At 47.9% G+C, this 12,612-nt stretch overlaps 1 protein-coding gene across 1 annotated transcript in view; it reads left to right on the top strand.

Annotated features, from left to right (window-relative positions):
- TULP3 (TUB like protein 3) overlaps positions 1-3,509 on the top strand; it is a 63,512-nt gene extending 60,003 nt beyond the window's left edge. The window contains exon 11 of the mRNA XM_033118399.1: positions 240-3,509. Coding sequence (XP_032974290.1) covers positions 240-373 — 134 coding nt within the window. The 3' untranslated portion in view covers positions 374-3,509. The remainder of the gene's footprint in view (positions 1-239) is intronic.
- The last annotated feature ends 9,103 nt before the right edge of the window (positions 3,510-12,612 follow it).

Below are 12,612 nucleotides of genomic sequence, written 5' to 3'. Positions count from 1 at the left end.
TTACCCCTTTCATGCTGCTGGGCAGGAGTGGTCCCCCATTCTCTGTAGTTGAGAGGAGTCCTAATAGAAACCTTGCTCATGGTTAGCAGACAGTGTTAATGCCTCTTTCCATTTGTATAAAAGTTTCCCACTTTAAAGAGACCTGGTGTTTCTGACCTATTTGGAGGATTTTTTTTTTCTGTACCTTAACAGGCTTTTTCCCATTATCTTCTAACATCCTATTTTCCTTCTGCTTCTAGCTGACTATATAGTCATGCAGTTTGGACGTGTGGCCGATGACGTGTTCACCCTGGACTACAACTACCCGCTGTGTGCACTTCAGGCCTTTGCCATTGGGCTTTCTAGCTTTGACAGCAAGCTGGCGTGTGAATGAGACACAAGCACGCATGGGGCTGGGCTTCTCACCACAGACCCCTCAGGAGCAGACAGTGGCCTCCCTCTGCCCTCGCCCTAACATATGAGACAGTCTGCCCCTTTTGGAATGATTCCTGAATGGATGTATGTGTAGTAAATACATACGTGTGTGTGTGTACACGTATATGTGTGTACACACACACACACACACACACACAACCTCTTCTCTAGTGTCACAGATATGGTCCAGGATTACAGTTTAACTGAGATGAGAGATTAATCAAAGCACAGGGAGGTTCTCATCCAGGGCACACTGGTGACTCCTGAGGTTATTATTGCCTAATAGATTCTGTGCCTCGAGAGTCAGATTCCCTGTGCTTGGCAACTTGCAGCTAGAATCAGGTTCTAATGATTAAATACTTAGGTCTCTTGTCTTGAAGACCTTTTCAGAGAGGGACAGTTCCCTAAATTGCCTTTAGTCTCCAGGTCTGCAGACCTTTTCCACAAATGGCCAGGTAGTCTTTCTTAAAACTACTCCGCTCTGTCATTGTACTGCAAAGGCAGCCATAGCCGATTTGTGAGCAAACGCGTGTGGCTGTGTGCCAGTGAATATTTACAAAACCAGGCAGCAGGCCAGGCTTGGATGGTGGGCTGTCGTTTGCCAGCCTCTGCTTCGGGTATGTCTCTGTCATTTCTGGACTTGGGCATCTTCCCAAATGGGCCTGTGGTCATGAGACGGTACGAGTGGGGAGTGGATTGTCTCTGGGAGGCAACAGTCCTACAGATTGGATCCAAAGAGACACTCGGCTGCATTCACTGTTACGGAGCATTGCCTTGTTTTGGTGACCGTGGTTTTTAGAGTATCGTCTACCACCAGGACTGGGAAGCCCAAAGCCCGTGATCATTTTGAGTCCACGCAGGTGGCTTAATTCTGCTATCCTCCCCAGCTTACCCATGGGAGGGGGCGATGTCAGCTGCTTCACCTTCCCTAAGAGAAGAGCTAGTGCGCACTGGGAAACAAATCTAGCATTGTCTTTATCAGAGGGAGTGTGGTGTTTGTTTCTTAGAGCGAGCTTGTTGTCCCCTTGGGGCTTAGAAGGTACTGATGCCACGGGGCCCCACCTCCCTTTCTTCCCACAGAGATGATTGGCTGGCACCAATGCCAGTCAATCATATGGCCACATTTGTAGTCAATGAAGTGAGACTTTTTTATAATTGTCTTAATTTTGGTTTAGACTGAAAGCATAAACTGAAGAGATTGACTTAGTCTAGTTAAGACTAAGAATAGTTTGACAGTTGCCTTCACTCTCAGCCCAGGAGTGCCTCCCACAGCTGTGTAATTACGGAGCCATTAGTATAGAGGGACACACACACCTGTAGACCATGGAAGAAGTAAGAGATCATTACATATTGAAACTTGTCATTGTCATGATCAAGAGCCGTGTCAGAGCAGTCTTCGGTGAGGACCAGCCAGCTGGCTCTTGAAGTCTGCAGACCTTGTTGGGCAGAGCTCTGGGCCTTTCTCCCTGATAGAAGTATTGTTAGCTCCCTGAAGCCTGGGTCACTGGTACAGATCAAGCTCCAGTCACTTTGCCTCACAGATCGTGAGAGTTTTGCTGAGTCGTTCAGATTATTAGCATCTCCCAACAAATCATGACGCTGCTCTCAGTTCAGCAGTCTCAGAGTGTGTAAGAACCTGGAGAATCCAAGAACTTTGTACGGGCTGCATCCAGCATTGTTCAACCCCAAGCCTTTGTGCACTGAGCTGTTTACCAGCGCGGGTCAGGAAAGCAGTGGCTATTGCTGCATTCAGTTTCCCTTCTGTGGACTCCCCTTTTGTCTCGGCCTCCTCTCTTTCCTTGCTCCCCACCAAATAGCAATGTGAAGGAAGGAGACCTGAGAGATAAGAAAACCCTTTGCTCCTTCCCTGCTGGCAAGTGCAGCCTGCTTTGTTTTGACACGATTGGTTTCCATCTCAGGCATGCCTCCCATCAAGTGCCTCATTCTAGAAGTGCCCAAAGCCCCTCAGACCTCCGGCTCCACCAGCCTGATACGCTGTCTGATAAGCTGCCCTGGTTGAAAACAGAAAGCTGTCCACTTGTCTCCCAGTACAGTAGATGACAGCGTCTGGGGAAGGGGAGTATCGTGGGCTGACCGGATCTAAGCCTGCTTCTTCCTGCTCGCTCTGGCTCAGACAAGACACATATATATACCTAGCTTTATAGACTTACTGCTTGAATGTGTAGATGATTGGTTTTATATAAGTCATATTTATACCTTTTGTATGCTATAGAAATAAAACATAATTTATATAAGAATGGGAGTGGCACCATTCTTTGCAAAGCCCCACCTCTCACAGTTCTGTAATAATTTTCATAACGTGGCTACATGGAACTGTTCAGTTCTTTGAAGCCATGGAAGTGTCACCATAAGCTTTCATCCCAGGGTAGAACAGGAGCCTGAGAAGTCTGATTCCAGAGACTGCCTAGACTCCCCATACACATTTTACCAAGAGTTCTGGAAGGATGATGGAGCCAAGAGCCAAGCATAGAGAGGGCTGCAGAAGGATTGATCTTCTGGATGCCTGCACTGGTCAGCCTTCTGGGTCATCTTTCCTGGTAGTGCTTACTGATTCAGCAGAAAAACAAATACCTCATAGTGAAATAGACCCTGTGTCTTACCATTAAGTGTTCACGTTTTAAAGCTACCTTATATGGACAAGTTGAAAAAAGTATGCGTTCACAAGTCTTTATTTACTGGGCTTTGCTGCTCTTACTAGTGTCATACTCATAGTGATGAGTCACATGGAAAGAAGCAGGAAGAGCCTAAAACTCAGGATGAGAGCTGGAGTCAGGGTTCAATTCTTACAGCTTGATTTTTCTTTTCACATTCTTTTTGGCTAAGGTGCATGGCTGGCCAAACAAGTTATTTGTGACAGTTTTATTCATGTTTCAGTGACCAGGAATAATATCAATAGTCATTGACATGAAAGATATCATCAAGTATTATTTAAAAAATCTGAAACAGATCTTGCAGAAGGCTCTTTTTGATCAGAAGTTTAAGAGACCATAAAAGAAATCAACGAGAATCCATTCCCTTCCTGTAGATAGCGTTATAGGTGCAGAAAGAAAGCGATGGTTTGACTGAGGCAAGACCCCGGGGTCCTGGCCCTTTTCCCGCCAGTGATTCGCCACACGCCGCTTTCCTCCTCTGTAGATGGGGAGGCTTTCAGTTGCATCATCTGCAATTTTTGAATTCTACGATCCTCCCCATTCACGCGGGCAACAGTGGGGAATTCCTGTGTTTTGAATCGAGCTTTCTGGTTACCCTCTGGACAACTCTGCGTTCCTGGCTGGAGATGACTGCTCGGAGGAGGACATACAGACTTCCCGAAAAGATCATGGATGCTTGAGCTAAGGAACTAGAAGGGAGATTCTGAACATGTGTTTTGTTGGGAGATCTGGGATGGTGGGAACGCACGATGTGGGAGAAGCACGATCTTCTGCTGAGGAAGCACAGGACCTCAGAGCTGCTGTTTTTCAACCTGGTGACATCTTGCTGCATGGAGAAAACCTGGGAATGTTGCAAGCTGCCCTTCTCCTCAGCCTCCACTACTCCTCTGCATAGAGTGGCTCCTGCCTGTGTACTCATCATATGCCTGATACCTGCTGCTTTCCAGTCCATGGCCTTTTTCTAAACTTCCTCACGTGGACCCCAGCTAGGGCTTTGCCAAGCACTGGGCCAGATTGTCCCACCCTTCAGGCACATTTCTTGACTAACAGCATGTTGGGTAGTTTTGCCTTCTTTCCCCACTTTGGTCTCCTAGTTGTCATAATCAATGTATATTCTTTAAAAGTCTCACAGTCTTCTTTATAAACATAACTTTTCATCCACAAAAACCTAAGGATACCACCACAAATGCAGGAGTTTCCATTGCTGCTGTCAGAACTTTAGGCAAGCGCTTAATTATACCACAGATGGTTTCATTGCACCACCTACTGACCAAGGATGCACATTACAAGTGCCTTTAAATGAAGAGCACAGATTGTGTAAAACATGAGGGAGTCACAAAGGGCTGGGGGTGACTTGGGCAACGGACCCGGTAATGTACCTACTGAGCACCCCTGTGCTATGGCGTGTCTCTGTTACGAAGGTCTGGGAACTGTAATGTTTCTGGAGTTTAGAAACCAATTGAGGCATTTCAGGTAAAATGCCTGGGATCTGGCCTATGTCATTCAGTATCAATATTATCATTTTTATTAATGTTCTTTTAAAATAGGACAAGGCGTATATCAACTGGCTTTTTCACTTACACAGACTGGTTTATAAATGCTCACAGAGCAATTTTAGATGGTTTCCAGGGACTATGATGAGAGGAAAGAAAAACAGCGTGGCTTATCTGCGTAACTAAGCATCTGTGCTCTGGTCTCAGTTCTGATCCTACCTCACAGTCCTTACTCCGTACCTAGCTCTGTTGCTACTTGAAGGAACACCTGGGCAAAAAATAGCCCTGATGTTAATGGAAGGTACTAAAATACGGATGGGCCTCCCCGATTTGTTCTGGCTCTGCCTGGTCTTTCCGTCCATCAGGCCCTAGCTCTTTTGCACATTGCCTTCTAGCACGGCTGTGGCTCAGGAGTGGGGGTGCAAGAAAAGAGAGTGAACCACATAGTGGGTGAAGCTGGGCGTGGGGGGGAGAGCAAGATGGAAGTGGCAGCAGGAGTGCTCCTGGTCGGTTACCATCTTTTATTACACGTTTTGGTTTAATATCATGGTTCTGAAGCCTCAGGGTTTTAACAGCTAGTTAAGCACTTTCTATCCAGATTTTGTCCCTTAACGCTTTTCAAGGATTCCAAGAGTAATAATCCAGTTGTTCGCTCTCTTCTGTAGTCTGGGGGCAGGCAGGAAGGTTAGGAAGAATGGTCTGAGAGGAAAGAGGGTGACAGGCAGAGGAGGGCTAGGAATTAGATCAGGATCTTAAAAGTGGGATCTACATGTCATTTCTAGGGTATTAATGCATGCTCAGGACAAACTACGGCAATATAAGGTAGAAACATGACGTTAAAAATATGTCCTGGGCCAGCCCGGTGGCTCAGGCGGTTAGAGCTCTATGCTCCTAACTCCAAAGGCTGCCGGTTCGATTCCCACATGGGCCAGTGGGCTCTCAACCACAAGGTTGCCGGTTCAATTCCTCAAGTCCCGCAAGGGATGGTGGGCTCCGCCCCCTGCAACTGAGATTGAACATGGCACGTTGAGCTGAGCTGCCTCCCGGATGGCTCAGTTGGTTGGAGTGCATCCTCTCAACCACAAGGTTGCCGGTTCGACTCCCGCAAGGGATGGGTGGGCTGTGCCCCCTGCAACTAGCAACAGCAACTGGACCTGGGGCTGAGCTGCGCCCGACACAACTAAGACTGAAAGGACAACAACTTGAAGCTGAACGGCACCCTCCACAACTAAGATTGAAAGGACAACAACTTGACTTGGAAAAAAGGCCTGGAAGTACACACTGTTCCCCAATAATGTCCTGTTCCCCTTCCCCAATAAAATCTTAAAAAAAAAAAAAAGTCCTGATTTTGCCTTTGACTAGTCTTTTGTTCCGTATCAGATATATAGATAGATACGAATTTTAAATAGTAATAATTTCATATGGTTAAACATTTTTTTAAACATGTACTTTTAAAGCCTCCTTCCTCATCTGTCCCCTCTTCTGTTTCCCTTCCTGTGTCCTACTCTTATAGTTAACCTTTTAGTTTCTTTCCAGTGTATCTTTCCAGTTTCTTTATGCAAAAATAAAAATGTTTGCATAATTTCCCACCCTTTCTGCACAAAAGGTAGCATATCAGACACTAGGCTCAGTAGCTCGCTTTTTTCAGTTAATATATCCTGGAGGCATTCCCATGTCAATAAACAGTCCTTCCTCATACTTGTTTATGCTCCACAGTATTTCATAGTGTTTTTAACTAGACCCCTACACATGGACGATTTGCACATTAAAAAATTTTATTGTTTTGAGTATATATAGAATTCTAGAGACCCGTGTTATTTATTTTCCCCCTCTTCCTCCTCCAGCTCAAGCCGTTGTTTCTCAGTCTAGGTGTGTAGGACACAGCTCCCTGGCCCATGCTGGTAATATGAGCTTGCATTCCCCCGGCTGAGATAATCAGTCTCCAGGTGTTGGTCGGCCGCTCTCAATAGCTCACAGCAGCTCTCACTGGCTGCTGGCCACTCATGGCAGCACACAGTAGCCCACAGCAGCCCACAGCTGCTCAATGCTGGCCTCCAGCCACTCACACTGGCCACCGGCCCCTCCTGGCAGTACACGGTAGCCCATGGCAGCACAGCAGCCCGCGGCAGCTCACGGCAGCTCACGGTGACCTCCGGCTGCTCACAGCAGCCCAGCTCCAGGGAGAGCCATTGTTCACAATCTTAGCTGTAGAGGGCGCAGCTCACTGGCCCATGTGGGAATCAAACCGGTGACCTTCGGGCATTAGGAACACAGCGTTCCAACCACCTGAGCCACTGGGTCAGCCCCCTTGTTATTTATTGTAATGCTCTTCTTTTTCACTCTTCATAACAACTCTCACAACATTGCACCTTCACACTTGATGTCTCCCAGAGTTCTGAATTCTTCCTTAGCTATGCAAGTGGTCCACAGCTGTGCTGTCCAGCGCCACAGCCACTAGTCACATGGAGCTATTTAAATTTAAATGTAAATGAATTAAAATTCAGTTCTTCAGCCAGACTAGCTAAATTCAAGTTCTCAATACCCACATGAGGCTCGAAACTATCACATTGGACATAGTAAAGAACATTTTGTCATTGCAGAAAGTTCTGTTGCAGAGTGTTGGTCCACAGAAATCTCAACTTCAGGGTTTCAAAACTTAACTATCTTCTTACCAATTCTCCTCCCACGTGGAACTTGTTACTTGTCTAGTTCCTCCATTAGACTGTTAATTTGAGGGGCAGAGATTGTGACTTTTCTGTTTATCCCTGGTGCCCACCTAAGCACATCCATCTACGCTCAATAAATATGGGATGAACAGCTGAGTGATGAGGAAACTGAGGCTTGTAAGTGTGCCCAAGGTCATAATTAGTGTGTGGCCACGCTGTTATTTGAACCAAGATTGTTTAACTCTCGAGTAAGCTTATAATACATGACTTATGTTAACTTTTCATTTTTAAAAATATTGTATCAGTTACTGGAAATGAAAATTTTAAATAAGGCAGGCAGAAGCCTCTTTTGACCTTTTTTTTTTTTTAGGAAGCTCCTAGATATCTGATCCTAAAGACCCCCTGGGAACCTCAGAGAAACTCTGGGAATCACGTGGAGACTAACCGCTGGGATCTGAAAACCCATCGTTTTGTTTCAGTCTGGAAATAGACTGCATTAGTTTGCTAGGGCTGCCATAACAAAATACCACAGATGGGGTGGCTTAAACAGAAATTTATTTCTCCCAGTTCTGGAGACCAGAAGTCCAACATCATGGTGTCGGCAGCTTTGGTTTCCTCTGAGGCCTCTCTTTTGGGCTTGTAGATGGCCTTCTTCTCGTGTCCTCACCTGGTCTTTTCTGTGTAAGTTGTCTGCAGCCTAATTGCTGCTTCTTATAAGGACACCAGTCAGACTGGATTAGGGCCCACCCTAAAGATCTGATTTTAACTTAATCACCTATTTAAAGACCTTATCTCCGAATTCAGTCATATTCTGAGGTCCTGGGCATTAGGACTTTAACATAAAAATTTGGGAGGGGACACAGATCAGCCTGTAGCTTATAGTGTGCCCTAGACAGACCTAGAATCCCCTCTCTTTCACATTTCTCTCTGATGAAGAGACAGCAGAACTAATGTTATGCTTATCATATTACAGACTGCTTTTATTCTAGAGGGAAAAAAACACAACTTTGATAAAAGTCTGTCTTACCCTTCAAAGCACAAGATACAGTTCAGTTTGATGGAGTGAAGAGTCTTAAGGAAAAAAGCAAATGGAAATACAGTCTGGGAGGTTAAACAAGAAAAGGAAGCTGAGAGTCACAAGTGACCAAGACTGCAGTGGTCGGCACATCACACTTGTGAGGGTGGGGCAGGCATCTTGGGGAATCTCCAAAGCAGATTTGCCTTCTACCTGAAGGCTAGGAAATAATCTTTCTTTGACTCTGTCTTACTCTACTTCTTGTTAGGCTCTTTAATTCAGTTGTAGGTGTTTCGTTTTTTGTTTTTTTAATGTGGAAAAATTAGGGAAGGGTTAGATATAGAGTTCTAGTCACAGTTTCTTCCTCTTATTATAAAAGAAGTAAAGTTTGTTATAGAAAATAAATAATAAAAATGGGAAAATAAAGAAATCCTCTTGGGGCCGGCCTGGTGGCTCAGGTAGTTGGAGCGCCATGCTCCTAATGCCGAGGTCACCCTGAGCGGCTGGCAGCCAGTGTGAGTGGCCGGCAGCCGGCAAGAGCTGCCGTGAGCTGCTGTGAGTGGCTGACCGACGACTGGCGACCAACTGCCTCAGCCAGGAGTGCAAGGCTCCTAATACCAGCACGGGCCAGGGAGCTGTGTCCTACACAACTAGACTGAGAAACAACGGCTTGAACCAGAGGGGTGGGGGCGGAAAAAGGGGGGGGGAAATCCTTTCAATCTTCAACCTGTGAGAGATAATCACTCAACTTTTTTTCAATTTATTTTTCAAAAACAGGATCATCCTATACTGTTTTTTAATTCCACTTTTCCACATATCGTGAATGTTTGGTTTATTAAAAAACATCTTGTTATTAATAGCTGCAAAGAATTTTATCACATAGATGTGGTTGAATTTGTTTAACACAGTATCACACGGATAACTTGTTTTACTATGACCATGGAGACTGGAAAAACAAAGTTTATTAAAGAAACATACAAAAACAATACCTGATAAAATGAATGATTTTTGACTTTCATTTTGGAGTACAGACAACACAAATACTCTCCCCACATCAAAATGGGCTCTGACCACAGCCCTGTCCTCCATCCCTCATCATCAAGCTTGAGTGGGGATCCATTTGTAGGACTAGGTAGAGTGGTCTGGATCACCAGGAAGTAAGGGGAGTTGTACATTATATGGTGTCATTTGAGGGGAGCCATCTGCATATGTGCTAGCTTGATCCAGAGAAATGAAGTATCTCTGCCAATAGATTCATTCCTGAGGGTCAATGAATGCAAGTCCTGTCCCTTAAAAAATGTAAATGCCCCTGGTAAGAGCAGGATGGGTCAGTCTTTAACCCTCCAGAATTTCCACATCTAAGAACTTTCCCCAGAGGGACCTCAACAGCTTAGGAATATGACATGCCTGAAGGCAAAGAACTCTCTAGAAGCTTGTAAGGGTATGGACCAGGAGGCTGAAGTCCTGAAGTCACACCATTCCAGCTGGGATCATTTATGGTCTTGGATAGTTAAAATTTGGAAGGAATAAGCCAGTCTCATCTCCAAATTTCCTCTCATGTGTCTGTGCTGAAATGACTGACACTCAAAGGTTGTTCTGTCTCCATGTTGGAGTCTGTCCTGCCTTCCTCTCAATCCTCCGAACCTGGCTGGGCCCACCTTCCAACTCAACCTCTTGCTCCTTTTGTTTGAATTCGCCTTATCCCAGTTAATGGCACCTCCACTTGTTCATTTGTCAAATTTAGTGATTTTTGTTTCCTGTCACCCTTACAGCCAACCTAATCACCAGTTCTTGCTGATTTTGCCTCAGGACTGTTTCCTAGACCCTTTCCCTCATCCTTAAGGTCAGGACCACTGCCTGAGTGTAGGGCCCCTGATTCTCCAAACCAGCCCTGACACTGTTGTCACAGGGATCCTTCTGATGCGCGTACTGCTTGTGTCACACCGGGGTCTCAGGGGCCTTTCTGATGCCCAAACTCTTCATGGGATCCAATGATCTTCACAACCTGCACCCACGTACCGTAACCCGTTCTCCCCATGTCCTGTTCTCCAGCCAGGCCAGTTGACACGACTTCTCTTAACCCATTGTGTGCACGTTTTCACACCTTTGTGGGTAGTTCAGTCTTTATTTGGCAAACTCATTTATCCTTTAAGAGCTAGTTCACATGTCACCTCTGTAACTTGGATTTCACTGTTCCTTACTTTGGTTTCCCACTGAACTTTGTAAAATTGTCTCTGTCTTCCCATCTAGATTATGATGGCAGCGCAGGGACCTACCCCCGCACTTAGCATGGTGCTCAAAGTCAACAGACACAACAAATGATGGTTACAGTAAATAGCAAGTGCTTACAGTTGGTACTTCATTTGGTCTGTGTACTGTCCTGTATCGCATTCTTTTCATGTATATGAGATGTGACCAGGCCCTGGTGTGTGTGACTCATTATTTAACAAGCATACCAGAATTTATAAATGCAAATGAGCTGCTGCCTTCAAAGCCTTCCCCTTTGAGACTGGATACTTCCTCCAGTGATGCTGTCATTGTTCAAAACACCTTTGGAACACCTCTCTCGGGAACAACGTCAGCATTTCTTTTCAGTATCCTCTGTGGTAGCGATTTTGTTTTCATTTTTTCAATATTTTTTATCCACTTATCTACCCCAAGCACCAAGCCGGTGCTGGGTGAAAGATAAGATGCATCAGGCATTCCTCAGTCTTCAAGGAGGTTTCTGTTTGGTGAAGGAGATAAGAGCTGGACAACCACTGCAAATCAAGGTTAAGAGATAATACTCCATAGATGTTGGATGTCATTTTTGAAAAAAGCCCAAAGTCCTTCGGTTTCAACTTCCCAACAAGGTGGATGACAGATGTATGGATAACACACTGCTTTAAGCCAGTGGGTTCTGGAGACTTCCAAACGGGAGCCCAGTACGTTTCTAGCACCGCTCTCCCCCCAAGAGACTAAACTCTTCTTTCTGTTTAAAACCCAGACTTCCAGTTCACAGCAATGCTCTTCATGTACGGTCTTCCCAGCTAAACGTTAAGCTCTTTGAGGGTAGATGCTGAGGTCTTATCCTCCATCATCGTTTTCACAGTACCTGGGGCACACATAATACACGTGGGATCAACATTCATTGAGCTACTCTCATGCTGGGCCACGCAGACTTCACAGAGTAGTATCGTTTCCCCTGTGTGCTATACTCAGTAGTGACAGCTCTGCAGATCTGCAAGGGACAGAACAGAACGACTGAAGAACTAATGCCAGAGAGGGCACGCGGGGGCAGGGGCACTGGCAGAGGACCTGGGGCTAGAACCCCGAGTTGCCGCTTCCGGGTTCCTCTGAGCGGGTGACCCTCGGTGGGAGCCGCGGGGAGGGAGCAGCCCTTTCTGCGCTCCGGGCGCCCCCCTCCCCCGGCCTTTCACGGACACGTGGGGAGGGAGACGCGGAGCGTGGCCGGGCGCAGGGCCCGAGCCCAGTCCCCCCACAGGACCCCCGGGCCCCGGCTAAGAGGAAGGCGTTCAGCTCCTGGGAAAGAGTTGGAGACTCCGCCCGGAGGGCTTGGGAGGAGAAAGAGTGGAAGGGAAAGTTTGCGTGCGGGGAGGGGAGCGGCTGAGGCCGGACCCAAACACTGCGGTCAAAGTCGGGGGTCGGCGCAGCGGGTCGGCCAGCTCCACGCCCACTGCCCCTCCTCTGCCCGCTCCCTCCCGCACAGGCCCCGCCCCCCGCCCGCATCCCAGTCTCCTCCCCGAGGGGCCGGTGGCGGGGCCGCCACTCCCTCCGGCTCCCTCCCTCAGCTGCGCGCATCTCATACCAGCCCTCATTCCGCACATTCCAGGCTCCCTCCTTTCAAACTCCAGGCCGGGCTGGGAGGGCCCGCAGCCCGGCTCCAGCCCCAGCCGCCTCGTCCCCCAGGTGAGTGTGGGGACCGCCGCGCGCCCCGGCCGCGTGCTCCGCTCGCTCCTTTCTTTAGGCCTCGCCCCTTCCCGCCCCGGACCTCCCGGCTGCGGCCGCGCTCGGGCCAACCTGCCCCTCGTTGCCCGCTCGCTGCGCGGGTCCCGACCCCTCTCCCGCTTCTCTCTCTGCCCCTCCCCGCGCCCGGCCCGTTTCCCCGGCTCCCTTCCTCTGGCCGTTGACTCACCGCTCCAGGAATAGGGATCTCCAGTGTTTTCCCGGCAGTCCCGTTCTGGGAAAACTCCTCCCTCCGCGCGCTCCGCTGCGCTTCGCTCCGCGCGCGGGGCGGGGTGGCGGCGAACTGGGCTCCGGGGCGCGGGGTCGGCTCGGTCCGCGGCCCCGCCTTCCTCCCCGCCCAGCGAGTCGGCCTCCCGGCGGGAGCCCGGTCTCTGCGCGCTGACCTC

Source organism: Rhinolophus ferrumequinum, chromosome 10 (assembly GCF_004115265.2).
Source record: "Rhinolophus ferrumequinum isolate MPI-CBG mRhiFer1 chromosome 10, mRhiFer1_v1.p, whole genome shotgun sequence".
Lineage (NCBI taxonomy): Eukaryota > Metazoa > Chordata > Mammalia > Chiroptera > Rhinolophidae > Rhinolophus > Rhinolophus ferrumequinum.
The sequence above is the reverse complement of the archived record's forward strand: the minus strand, read 5'-3'. Positions and strand labels throughout refer to the sequence as shown.